Source organism: Trachinotus anak, unplaced genomic scaffold, assembly GCF_046630095.1.
Source record: "Trachinotus anak isolate AG129_WGS33_773 ecotype Australia unplaced genomic scaffold, CSIRO_AGI_Tana_v1 ptg000024l, whole genome shotgun sequence".
NCBI classification, from domain to species: domain Eukaryota; kingdom Metazoa; phylum Chordata; class Actinopteri; order Carangiformes; family Carangidae; genus Trachinotus; species Trachinotus anak.
The window spans coordinates 16,416,492-16,430,697 of NW_027273875.1; the positions used below are offsets into that span (position 1 = coordinate 16,416,492).

Below are 14,206 nucleotides of genomic sequence, written 5' to 3' on the forward strand. Positions count from 1 at the left end.
GTCTGATTTCTCTCATGTTTCTTCCAGCAGTTTGAGGACAATGTGGCTGGTTCCTTTCACATATCAACTTGCCACGCTCCTTCTCGCCCAAGCTCAGAATGCCTGCATTGGACACTCCACATTCAGAAGTCCAGGTCAGTGAAACCATTGGTGCTCACACTCATCCTTTTCATCCAGCTGCTGCTCTGACTTCAATCCCCACCCCCACCCCCACCATTCCTCTTCTTTTCACACTTTTCTTTGTGCAGCAACCTAATAAGTGTCAGCACAGTCGCAGCCTGGCTATCTGAGGAGTTTGAAAATGGAGCTTATTGTTGCCTGCTGGATTTACATGTAAGGGAAGGTAAAGATACTCAAACTCCTCAAGGTGCATTCCATGAAGAAAAACTTTGTGCTACTATAAGTGGATGTCTTCTTGTTTTGCATTGAAAATGTGTCACTGAACTTAAGGCTACAATAAAACTGGTAGCAAGATGGGACATATTCAAAATCTTCAAAAGCCTCATGAAGAAAAATTCATATTCACATAATCAAAAACAAAACAGCTGAAAACAATCATACAGGTTTAATTATGATGTTTCTAATGACTTTGTATCTGAGAAACCAAGTTGTGTCATTGTTGTGGACAGTCCAAACACTACAGTACCCATGAGCCTCAGCCACTGTTGCAATGGAGATGTAACTAGTCAGAGGCATGAATCAGAGTGATAGCTGTTGAATTTATAAACCATGCATGTCACCATGCAAAATGGACTAAAGTCAAAAGATGTAAACTGTTTCTGCTGCACATCAACAGACTTTTAAGCTCAGATATTGGATATTTCATAACAAACTGCACCTTGAGAGTTGTAGTTAACTTTTATCCATAAGTCTTTGTGTCCACAGGCTTGTACATTTGACCTTTAATCATAGAATCCACCACTCTGATGATTTGACCATGAGAGTCTTGTGTCCAACTGCAGAAATGTTCTAAGATAAGATAAGATAAGATAAGATAGGACTTTATTGATCCCACCAAGGGGAAATTTGTGCGTTACAGCAGCCAAAACACAGGGGTAAAGAGCACCGAAGTAAGAGCAGCAAAAAGTACAAAAACACTATCAACATAGAATACTATATACATTCATTGAGTTCTCTGTACAGCATACACAGTATGCATTACGGATGTATTGTGGAATGTGCTGATAAATAAGCAAAACAAGTATCCATGAGCAATGCGTATATACTAGCTGTGACTCACATTAACACTGTCTACAGAAAAAACAGGCCTTAGCACTAACCTCTTCATTCTATTAGAGCATCTCTACATGCCCACCTCTGTCAAAATCACAGCTCCACTTTGTAACATGGGCTTCCTGTGGAGTGCCCCAGTTCTAGACCTATCTGTCCCTCAGCACAGATCCTGATTCTGGTCTCATCCTTGCTCTGTGCAGCTAACTCAGACATCAAGGTCCTCTGTGGCTCTCAAACAGTGGACCTTCAGATCCTGCTGTGTCCCATCTATTTCAATGGATACAACGAGTCTCTGCTGGCCCTCAACTCAGAGCACTCCAAACAACAGTGTAAAGGGACTCCTGACTGGGCAGCCGACCCACCTGTTGTTAAATTCAACTTCTCCATCACAGAGGAGGCGATCACTGCCTGCTCCAGCAAGCTGACGGTAGGTGACCTGAGCCTGACAACACCCAGCACATGCCACTCACACAACAACGGCAAACTCAAATTCTTTGTCCTCAAAGGTCACTCAGGAGGCGGGAACTGGACTCTTTGCAGACTTCTCCCATGTCCAGTACATCAACATCTCAGGCATGGTCTGCTCGGAGGATCCCAGCACAGGAGCCATTACCTATCACCAAGAGGTGATGTACAGGTTCTCCTGCCGCTACCCTCTGCAGTACCTGGTCAACAATACTCAGATGAGCGTGTAAGTGGCCCCTGCTGTTTAACAGTGCACACAAGGAGTAAACGTTTCAGTCAGTTGCTGCTGTTTGCTGTGTGCTCTCGCTTTGCTGCTCAAAGATAAATTGTGTTTTGGTGTTGTGGTTGTTGGTATAATCCTATTTTTATTTGGTATCTATATAAATTAAAATTTTACTGTATGCAGGAGTTTTCCCACCAAGATATTCTGTCTGAATAAACTGAAGAAGAACTGGCTGGTTAACCTGGGCAGTGACTGCCACCGGGAGTCAGTTCCCTGGTTGCGTCAGCCATTACGTTTTCTTTTTCCACTCAGTTTGACAAATCACTCAGCAGGCAACCAGAGCAGACTGCATGGCAGAGATAGTGTGGCCAGAGACCGTAGACCTCATCTGTCTCAGAGGTCCATCCAGCTGTTTAACCTGTTAGCTGCTTTATGTGACACTGTCGCTGATGTATATTGAGCTTGTCATATGTTATATGTGCAGCACGCACCATATTTTTTTATTGCATTTTATTATATGTTTTATGTTCAAGTCTGTGTTTCACTTAAGTGCAAGACAACTTCAGGGACAATAAAGTTAAAAAATCTGAGCATCTGTTTGAAAGTTGAGTGTAGAATTAAATCAGTGAGATGATTGGCATGCTGAATACTGGGGATGTATTCAGCTCTGGACAGTAAGGGTTGAATCATGTGTCTGATTATTTTTATATTAAAACATGTTCCTGTGAAGATAAGTCTGAATGAATGAACCTCAGACTGACTACACGTAAGAAGGGATCATGTTACCATATCTAGTTGAACCTCATGGAGCAGCCAGCGTCCTCAGAGGTGTGTGTTACTTGGGTCTAGTTTCAGGAGGGCTTGAATTTCACCCTGCTGTGTTGTTCCCTCATGTATCATATGAATGATGACCTGATTGTTTTTCCTGTAAAAAATTCCAGCTGTTGACAGAACTTTTTTTTTTTTGCCTAACAGGTCTGGGGTCAGTCTGGCAGTCAAAGACAATAATGGGAGTTTCATCAGCACACTGAGCATGCGACTGTACTCGGTGAGAAGAGGGAGATGTTGCAGAGAGCTGCTGTGTGTCCACTGTCAGAGTCAGTGGCACCATCTTACCGTCATGATGTGTCCTAAGTACAACACATTTCTTTAGGAAATGAAAACAAGAAAAACTTAAGTGCTCCTTTAACTGTACATATAAACCAAAATCACATTTGTAAAAAAATATATATCAAATCTATTAGAAATTAGACCAATTTTCATACATTGATTATATTTTAGATATATGCTGTTTTAATAAACTTGCATATTAATTTAATATATGACCTATATGATCACAACATGTAAACATATAAAACATATAAAAGTTCATCATACATATTTTGGAATATTTTTAAATTATTTCCAATAATGATAATATAAATACAAATAATATGTTGTTATTTATAATAATTATCCAGTTCAATTCAATTAAATTTAATTTTATTTGTATAGCACCAAATCATAATATACATTATCTCAAGGCACATTGTAAAGTACCTTGAGATAATGTTGACACCTTACTTTATTGTAGAGAAAAATGCGTTAGTTCCCACTAATGCAGGAAAAACTCGCCTTTAACAGGAAGACACCTCCAACAGAACCAGGCTCAGAGTGGGTGGCCATCTGCCTTGATGAGTTGGGTTTACGAGGAGAAAGAGGGGGTGGGGGGAGGAGAAAGGGGAAAAGAGAGAGAGAGACCAGGAACAGCTCTATATACTATAGGTAATGGTGTAATCAATAATAATGATAAATAACAATGATAATAATAGTAATGATGAGTGTTGTAGAGATAGATCTTGATCCTGCTGCTCCTGAAAATTATTATGAATAAATACACTGTACACTTACATCTTTATATTTCCAGAAGATGTAGCCATTGTTAATGTTCTTAGTATGATTAGATTATATGATTATTTGTATGATTCAACATGTCTGTTGTGAAAAAGGCCTATGGAGTTTTAATCTTTTACAAAATGGCTATTTCTGTTAAAATTATGTCTCCTGTGAATTTTGTCTAGAATTTTGTCTGAAGGCATCAGGCATTAATGGAAAGATTTTATTCATCCCTATAGGGAAATTCACAAATACATTTAGGTGAAGCCTGAAGCCTACAGTTAGATGAGAAGCTGAATATGAAGCAGGAGCCAGGAGACAGCTTAGCATTAAAAGTGGAAAAGGGGGCCGGCTTGCTCTTTCCAAAGGCAGAGTAAAAATAGTTATGCCACTTGCAGTTACGCCCCTCTCTTGCAGTCTGCAGACAGACCCCTCTCTTAAGCGCTGGGTAGATGTAGCGACTCCCTTGAGTCAGTCTACTCATCTAACTCTTGGTTAGAAAGTAAATTAGCCTATTATTTCCCAGTATTACCCCTTCAATAACCTTCTGTGTTTAATTTCTCAACATTTCTGAAATTTTGAACCAACTAATTTCAGGCAGTTAAATGATCATAAAATAATAATCATAATCTTTATAATATATTTAGCTTATAATTCTAATTGCTTAAAAGGCATAAAGAAACTCTATTGAATTAATTTGATGACACCAACTCGGTTCAGCTCAGTCATCCTTGTACCTTTGTTTTTTGTTATATTCCATTTCCTTTGGCTGTTTTTGAACGCTGCCATTGTATAGAAATGCTAATATAACGACTCTGCATCATATAACCCAGACAACAGTTTCAATAGAATGACCCTCCCCCAGGTCAAGAGAAACAGCATGCATCAGTCTAAACAACATCCCTTCCTCTCTTCTGTCATTGGGTCTGAAGGACAATAGCTACGCCTCCACGCTGCAGATCCCCCCCGGAGGCCTGGAGCTGAAGACCAGGATCTTTGTAGAAGTGAAGGCGTCCAACCTTACCAGCAGGTACCGATTCAGCAACTGAAGTGCACTGATTGTGTGATTTGTTATTTCTAAAATTAGAAGCTTTAAATAAAGAATATACTGACATTTTGATCAGCCAAAAGTATTAGTGTTCTGTTTGCTGTGCTTGTTAGCTCAGGGATACAGGCTTAGGGGAGACTGGTGATGGTTGCAACACTTTTTGCATTTCTCTCAGTCATTCAGAGACTATTTGGACTGGACCAACCAAATGTTTGTAGTTTGAAATTACATCTGTCTGCTATTACCCATACCATTTAAAGATGATTATATATTACATATCATTCACAATATTTATTTTAATGGAAGAATTCAGATGTTGCAACTGAACCAAACCATGAGGACAGTTGCAACATGGATCAGGGATGATTGCAAAATATCATGTCAAAACAGGCACAATTAATCAATTTTATTGCTTATGAACAGACAAATATATTATTAATATGAAGACCTTGAGAGTCTAACAACACAATTTATAAAGCTACTTATGTGTGGTCTGTTTTCATCTGGCTGCTTAGCTTGGGGACAGTTAACAACTTGTTGCAACCATCCTGTCAGCCATGACAGAGCATCATGTGGTCGCTAGACAACCTGACCTTGACACATGCTAACCATGTGACTTAGTTTAGTTTTAGTTACTTTGTTTTGTTGAAAACTAAGTTTTGATTCATTCATAGAAAAGACCAGGTCTGGACAGTTTGACAAACATACAGCTCATGCAAAAGCATTCTCTCTCACCTCTCAACTGTTTTCATTAAATGCAGCAGCAGATGTTGAATGTGTCTTCTGTCTTCCTGATGTGAGGAGGGTGTAACTGAGCATGTGCAGTATGAGTCATCAGTCTACAATGTTTCTTTTTATAGGAATAAGACTTGTTGCAACCACCAAAAAAAAAAAAAAAAAAAAATTCTAAAACTCTATCTGTGACAAGATCCACAGCAAGAATTCTTCAGTCCCAATAGATAAACAGAAGATAAAAGATAAAAAGAATTTTCCTTTCTGACTGTCCTTCAATTTTCTAAACAATCTATTGTCCGACCGACTTCAATCTTCATGAGTGGATTGCTGTGGACCCACAGAGATGTAGCATCAATCAACGGTTGTCAAGAAACAAAAAGAGATCCACCAAACAGTCTTAACTACATTAGGGCTGGGGCAATTCACCCCACATGAGATTTCTTCCAATTCTAAGAGCGAAAAGTAAAAAAGGGTCTGAAAACTATGTGAAGCTATTACAATCTCACCTGAAAATGGTAAAGTGACCACCTTTTTCAGTCTGTGCTGATACCAAAACTTTTCCTTGCAGATTCAACGTGTTCCTGGACCGATGTTATGCCACAGCCTCGCCTTTCCCCATCAACACCACATATCATGATCTCTTTGTTGGGTGAGTAACCAGACTACAGAGAAAGTGAAACAACTTGATTCAGTTGTATATAAAAATACAAAGCCAGAGATAATATTTAGATATAAAGGTACAGTAACTTTTTAGATGTGACTTAGTTGTTGATTGTTTGATATTTTCATCTGCAGGAATTAAAATTTTACAGTTTATATCATACAGTATAATGGAACAGGAACAACCTTTAAAGGGTCGAGGGTCTTGTTATCTGTTTTAGGCCTATGCTAAACCAAGAGGTATCCTGCCTGTTAGTCAGACTTTCAGAATTTCTGTTAGACTGAAGCCTGTTAGAAAACTCTGGAGAATGGGACACAAAAATCTCCATCTGTCCTCTTCAAGGTGCGACCGTGATGGCCAGACAGTAATGGGACTCAACGGGCAGCAGCAGGAAGCTCGTTTCTCCTTTGAGGCTTTCCGCTTTGTCCAAAACGTAGAAGCGACTCTGTCCACCTACTACGTGCACTGTGCCACCAGGCTCTGTGTGAACTCTTTCTGCCCCAACCTGATTCAGGTCAGATTCACAAATGCAAGATAAGAGCTTTTAATTTTGGACAGATATATTCATCCCTGTATAATGTTCAGTGATTCCCTTTTTTTTTTATTCAAAGACAAACACAATGTGCACCCTTTAAGGTCTTCTACAAGAAAAAAACAATAGAAAAATTATTTCTTTGCATTTTTTGTTTACTTGGGTCAATAATAACAACAATCAATTGTTTTTATTTAAACAGACCCCACAGTTATTTAGATATAGGCCTCTACCAAACGGTTGAGAAGTCCCTTCATGGTAAAAGTATAAATGCATTTATAAATTCAATTCAATTCAATTTTATTTGTATAGCGCCAAATCATAATATACATTATCTCAAGGCACTTTACAGGGTAAGGTCAAGACCTTACTTTGTTAAAGAGAAAAACCCAACAGTTCCCACAAAGAGCAGCACTTGGCGACAGGGGGGAGGAAAAACTCCCTTTTAACAGGAAGAAACCTCCAACAGAACCGGGCTCAGGGTGGGGGGGTCTGCCTCGACCGGTTGGGTTTAGGAGAAGATAGAAAGAGGGGGAGGGGGAGGAGAGGGGAGAGAAGAGAGAGAGAGAGAGAGACCAGGAACAGCTGTGTTGGTAATGGTGTTATCAATAATAATGACAGGTAACAGTGGTTAATAGTAAAGATGAGTAGTGGTGGATCTGGATCCTGCTGCTCCCGAGGCAGAGATACCTGCAGAATGAGGACAGAGAGAGGGAGAGAGAGGAGAAGCACAAACTACAGGAGAGAAAAAATACAAAGTTAATGGCATGAAGTCATCGAGAGAGAGAGAGGGAGAGAGAGACAGAAATAGAGAGAGAGCGCCCAGTGCATCATGGGAATCCCCCAGCAGTCTAGCTCTATAGCAGCATAACTAAGGGATGGGTCAGGACATACCCGAGCCAGCCCTAACTATAAGCTTTACTAAACAGGACAGTTTTAAGCCTGATCTTAAAGGTAGAGAGGGGGTCTGCCTCCCGAACCCACACTGGGAGCTGGTTCCACAGGAGAGGAGCCTGATAGCTGAAGGCTATCAGGCTAAGATATTCAGAAAAGGTCAAATAGAATGCTAACTTTTTCAAGAAATTAATTGAACTTGCTCATCTCTGGGGCAGTACAACAGCACACATTTTTTTGGCTGGTCATGCAACAGCACAAATGGTTTTTGGCTGGTGGTGCAGCAGCACTTGTAGTAATTTTTTCTTGGCCATTTAATCTACTCTATTTCTGAGGGTATGCTACAAAGCATTCCTGCTTTGCATTCAAACATAGGAAAATATTCAATTTCTGGCATTTCCATCTTGATACACCTTTTGTACAGAGGTTGCACCACCCTCGCTTGTCAGAGTAAAGTGGCAAATGTTCACAGTTGTCACAATGCATCTGGTTGTGGTTGTGTGGGTCTTGGGGTGTAGCATTTATTCTGAGACAACATCTGTGGTGGAGACTAGGATGATGGTTGGCCAACTTTGGATGCTGGCGTGTTGACTTGCCCCCAAACTGTGGCCAACTCCCAACCTGAACCTCATTAAAAGCACTGGTGTTTCATTCAGTAGGCCATAGTCCCTTCTGTAGACCAGCCAGGCATTTGAGATCCACAGGTCAATAATGTATCCACACAGGGGAAAGTACCACTGACTTGACTTGTTGGGGTCTTGTACCTGTTTACCAGCATGTCAGAAAGATCGCTGCCTCCCATATGCTATTTGTAGGCAGGGATGAGTGATGGGCACGGGACAGCATTCTTGTGTATTGGTCTCTTTGTTCCACCATTATTAGTACAAAAACATGTTAATTTGTTACCATGCAATTAATAGTATTACCAGTATTAGTATTATTTCCACATATTTATTATAGATATTTGCCATATTTGCGGTACTTTGAAAACATCTCAGAAATGGTGAAAAATCATATTGATTTGACCCCTTTTTCATCAAATCTATAATGGAATCACATTAAATATATGATGTTAATAACAGTGGATGTTCATATTTTTTGTTTAATTGATTAATTTATTAATTAAAAATGTAAATTACTTTTCTTAGCATCGCTACCTTTATTGTTCAACTGTAGTTTAGTGAAGCATGTTTTTAGCCATTAAAAATCACTCACTTATAAAATTATTTCAACATGCATATAATGGAATATCATTAAATGTGTCATTTTAACAACAATGAGTGACCAGAAGTTATTTATTCCATAGTAAATAGTCAATTTTAATTACATTAGCTCACTTCTCTACCTTTACCATAAAATGACAATTCAACCGCTTGGTAGAGCATGTTTTAAAAAAAGTTATTTGACTTATTAGACTGCTTTTTGTTGCATCAAGTTACATAATTCTGTTAAGTAAGATCTTAGAAGCTAAAATATGTCAAAAAAAATGTGCTTGTCTTTGAAAATTTCACCAGAATTTATCAATATGTCTTGGGTCAATTTTCTCTTATCACTTCCTGGTTTGGAGGCAAACTGAAAAGGCACACCACTTAAAGACACAGTGACATCTAATGGATTTCTTTAGCAAAACATAACTAAACCAAGTGAGTTTAGAGATGGCTCACTCAGGTTGAGTTAAGTTCAATACAGTTTTATAGGAGATATAGTGAATCAAAATGTGTGTTACCAAATGGTTGCGCAGAACATTAAAGGGTAATAGCGCAGAAACAATTATAATCTTTGCTGTCTTTATTGAACACAACTATGAAACATTCACAGCGCTGGTGGAGAAAGTAAGTGAACCCTTGGATTTAGGAACTGGTCGATCCTTGTTTGGCACCAACAACCTCAAACCAGCTCTTCCAGATAATATCCAAAGGATTCACTTGGGAAAGATTTGACAGGTCACGCCCTGACCCCCATACCCTGACTTCATGCCTGGCTTCATACACACTCCCCCAGGACACCACTTCCTTCCATCCAATTGGCACTGAACATTTGCATTGGAAGTAAATTGTAGGTGCAGATTCGTTCAATACGGGCATAATTGCTTTGGATACTGGGCTACACAAATGAGATGCTATGGATCTACATATAAACAATGTACAGTGGGTTGTGTATTTTTAATGGTCATCAGGAGTGTTCTTCTTCTTTTTACTGCTTTTTCCCAAATACTCTTACACACTTTAGCAGCCTGAGCTACTTTTATTTCTACCTGAAAACTGTCCAAAACAAAATGCCAATCATCTGACTCACCTGCAGAACTGTACCAGCGGCACCAGCTCGAGGAGGCGTCGCAGCATCAGCAACAACCAGGGCACCATAGTGAGTGACATGGCAACCATCAGCTCAGGCCCCATCATCACCCGCTCAGATAATGGTGAGATACTGTAATGAAGGTCCAGTTACATGTTTGTTGAATCATACTGGTAATAACTGTCTGCATGAGTTGATTGGGAGTTTCTTTTGTCTTCTTGCAGGATATTTACTGGCACCTGGAGGTATGTTTACACTATCAGCATGTCCTGTAATCTTGTAGATTTATCAACTGACACAGATACAAGAACATTGGACAACAGTGTCACAATAATCCAGGGAATAGTAAGTGTATTAGTAAATTAATGGATCCAAAATGAAAGGCCAGGTAAACAGTCCTAGCCTGGAAAAGGTAACCTAGGACCCTGTTTTGGGGCCTTTGCTAGGAGGGGCGGATACAGGTGAGTTCCTTAGTGCTAGGATTTGAACCAAGCTTTTCAGACAGTCTCAGCCGAGGGAACTCTCCCTCCAGCCCTCAACAGTAAAAAGAAAAACTTAATTAAATTATACAAGTAGAAATATTGGATAATAACTAGATAGGATAGGATAATAATAATAATAATAATCATCTGCCAAAAATAGATGGATAGATGGATCTTTACCTGTCATCAATCAGCATAGCAGTACCCTTGGTGAGTGATCATGGGAACTAATTTTAAATGTTGTTTATAAATACACTGTACAGTCATGCTCATCAGTATAGAAAGTGTACACTGCTCTGTTTGGTCCAATCCTTGGTGTTTCTTTCCTTCCCAGACTCTCCACAGTCCCATGTGAACAGCACCGTCCTGGCTGTCTCAGTGGTGGCGGGGGTTGTTGGAGCCATCTGCCTTACTCTGGTGGTTTTTGTCATTTACCACATGTACAAGTCCAATATCATTATCAACAAGACAATTCTGTACCCACAAAAGTGACAGAAGGTCAAAGCAGAATGAAGAGGATTGTGCCTTGTTTCATTCATTCATACAGTATGGTTTACATCACTGCAGGAAGGTCATTCAGTAACCTCTGACTTTTGCATTAATTGTTGATATTATCACATACAATACAGCTTTCTTGAAAAAGCACCAGAGGAAGAAGAATGGCAGAAAGTTGTATCTTCTAATCTTTTCACTTCAACCCCTTTCATGTAGCACAGACGAAGAACATGAGTAAACAGGGCAAATGAAAGAGTCTCATTTTTACAGTTGGCCATGTGTCTTTGATATTAAGTTAATTATTTCCTGACAAGTCAGACAGTAGAAACAACCCTGTCCGTGCATTCATAATAACACTATATAACTTTTATACACTGCTTTAGGCTTCTGTTTCCATTTTATACTCTGATGTTGGGTAATGGATTTGTGGGATATTGCAGGCTGTGTTACAGGTGATCGGTATTGTAGTTCACATTCAGGGTTTTTTTTAATAAATATTTTTATATCTTTTGAAGGTTCATGAGTTTTTGTACTTTTATTCCGAATAAAGGTGTTTGATAAGATTGTTATGTTGTTATTTATAGTGAATTCCTAGGATGTTTCTTGCCTCATTTTAGAAGATGTAACAAAACTGATGTTCACTCACTGAGCACGTTATTAGGTGTTCTACTGGATTGGATGGAGTCTGTGTCCACTGCAGTCTCAGGTTTCGGTTTTTGGTGGCAAGAAGTGGAGCCTGATATGTGGTCTTCTGCTGTTGTAGTCCATCCACATCAAGGGTGGACATGTTGTTCATTTTGAAGCTTTTCTGCTCAACACGGCTGTAAAGACTGGTTATCTGTGTGACTGTAGCCTGTCAGTTCCACCCAGGCTGTCCATTCTCCTCTGATCTCTCTCGTCAACCAGGTATTTCCTCCACAGAGCTGTTACTCACTGGAAGGGTTTTGTTTCTGGCTCCATTCTGAATAAAAACTCTAAAGACTGTTGTGAGTGAAAATCCAGGAGATCAGCAGCTTCAGAAACACTCACACCAGCCATCTGACACTAACAACCATGATATGGTCAGAGTCACTTAGATCACATTTTTACCTCATCCTGATGTTTCATGTGAACACAAACTGAACCTCCTGACCTGTATCTGCATGAGTTTATGCACTGATCCTCTGCCACACGATTGGCTGATTGGATAATTGCATGAATAAGCAGGTGTTCTTAATGAAATGCTCAGAGTATATAAATCTACAATACTGTACTGTTATACTAGTATTTTTAATAATGGCATTACTTAGTCAAAGTCAAAGTCAAAAAAGTCAAAGTAGCTTTATTGTCAATTTCTTCACATGTTAAGACATACAAAGGAATCGAAAGGACGTTTCCCACTCTCCCGCGGTGGAACATATAAAGTGCACACTGCACAGGCACGACAGATAAGACAAGACAAGACATTTCCTAATGCTAAGTATACATTCAATTCTACATAAAATAGGACGTTTCCTAATACTAAAGAGATAAATAAAATAACTAAATGAGATACGTATAACTGGGAGTAGCAGCAGGAGTTTCTGTGCAAGTTGGGTTATTGTAGTGTAAAGGTGATTCAGTAAAGGCAGCAATTTGACATTAATAGTGCAAGTAGAAAGTGGACAGCAGCCAGTTTCAGTTCGTGTGGTAAGTGGTCATATAAACGGAATACAGGTAACGGAAGTGCAGGGGACAGAGTCCTGAGTGATTTTTCCTTTCCGGGGGGGGTCAGCTTCCTGTCAGTCTGGGGGGTATGGCTGGGGGGGGTGAGGGGAGAGAGTTTAGCTTCCTGATAGCTTGGTGTATGAGGCTGTTGCTGAGTCTGGTGGTGCGGCAGCGAAGGCTCCTATACCTTCTTCCAGAGGGTAGGAGGCTGAACAGTCTGTGTGCAGGGTGGTTGGTGTCGCTCGCCATCGAGATGGCTTTCCGGGTGAGGCGGGTGGTATAGATGTCTTCCAAGGAAGGGAGTGTGGCACCAATGATCCTGCCAGCTGTGTTCACTATGCGTTGCAGCCACCGCCCCACACAGTGATGCAGCTGGACAGGATGCTTTCAGTGGTGCCCCTGTAGAATGTGTTCAGGATGGGTATGGGAGCTTTCGCTTTCTTCAGCTTGCAGAGGAAGTAGAGGCGCCGCTGGGCTTTCCTCGCCAGTGATGCAGAGTTGGTGGCCCAGGAGAGGTCCTCACTGATGTGCACCCCCAGGAATTTGGCGCTGCCCACTCTCTCCACAGCAGCACCATCGATGGTCAGTGGTGGGTGTTCAGTGTGGCTCTTCCTGAAGTCCACCACAATCTCCTTTGTTTTGCTGACATTCAGTAGGAGGTTGTTGTCCCTGCACCACGTGGTCAGAAGGTTGACCTCCTTCCTGTAGTGGGTCTCATCGTTCTTGGTGATGAGACCCACCAGAGTTGTGTCGTCCGCAAACTTCACCATGTGATTGGTGCTGTAGGTTGGTGTGCAGTCGTGAGTCAGCAGGGTGAAGAGCAGGGGACTGAGCACACAGCCTTGTGGGGCCCCTGTGCTGAGTGTGATGCTGTTCGAGGTGTTGTTGCCGACTTGTACTGCTTGTGGCCTCTCAATGAGGAAGTCCAGGATCCAGTTGCAAAGTGAGGTGTTGAGCCCCAGCTGGTCCAGTTTGCAGATGAGTTGTTGTGGGATTATCGTGTTGAAGGCCGAACTAAAGTCTATGAAGAGCATTCTCACGTATGAGTCTGCTTTTTCCAGGTGGGTGAGGGCTGGGTGGAGAGCAGAGCAGATTGCGTCTTCTGTGGAACGTTTTGCTCTGTATGTGAACTGAAAGGGGTCCAGGGTGGGGGGGAGGTTTGATTTGATGTGAGACATGACCAGCCGTTCAAAGCACTTCATAATGATGGGGGTCAGTGCCACAGGGCGATAGTCACTGAAGCAGGATGGAGCCGGTTTCTTTGGCACAGGTATGATGATGGAGGTCTTGAAAAGTGATGGAACAGCAGCTTGACTCAGAGAAGTGTTGAAGATATCTGTGAAGATATCCGTAAGCTCCTCTGCGCAGTCCCTCAGTACTTGTCCTGGAATGTTGTCTGGACCTGTTGCTTTGCGGGGGTTGATGGTGGGAGAGTGCCCTCTTCACACTTTCAGCAGACAGGCAGAGAGCCTGGTCGTGGGGGGGGGGGTGGAGTTTTCTGTGGGCTTGTGTTGTTTGTTGATTCAAACCGTGCAAAGAAGCTGTTGAGGTCGTTCAGCAGAGAGTTGTTGTTGTCACAGGT

At 41.0% G+C, this 14,206-nt stretch overlaps 1 protein-coding gene across 1 annotated transcript; it reads left to right on the forward strand.

Annotated features, from left to right (window-relative positions):
* The first annotated feature begins 31 nt into the window (after positions 1-31).
* Positions 32-11,501, forward strand: LOC139607856 (zona pellucida-like domain-containing protein 1). The gene is made up of 10 exons (XM_071461116.1): positions 32-134; positions 1,434-1,660; positions 1,740-1,924; positions 2,897-2,969; positions 4,729-4,826; positions 6,148-6,228; positions 6,583-6,754; positions 9,968-10,085; positions 10,186-10,206; positions 10,778-11,501. The coding sequence occupies exons 1-10, from the start codon at positions 41-43 to the stop codon at positions 10,933-10,935; spliced, it is 1,227 nt and encodes a 408-aa protein (XP_071317217.1). The 5' UTR covers positions 32-40; the 3' UTR covers positions 10,936-11,501.
* Positions 11,502-14,206: the final 2,705 nt, after the last annotated feature.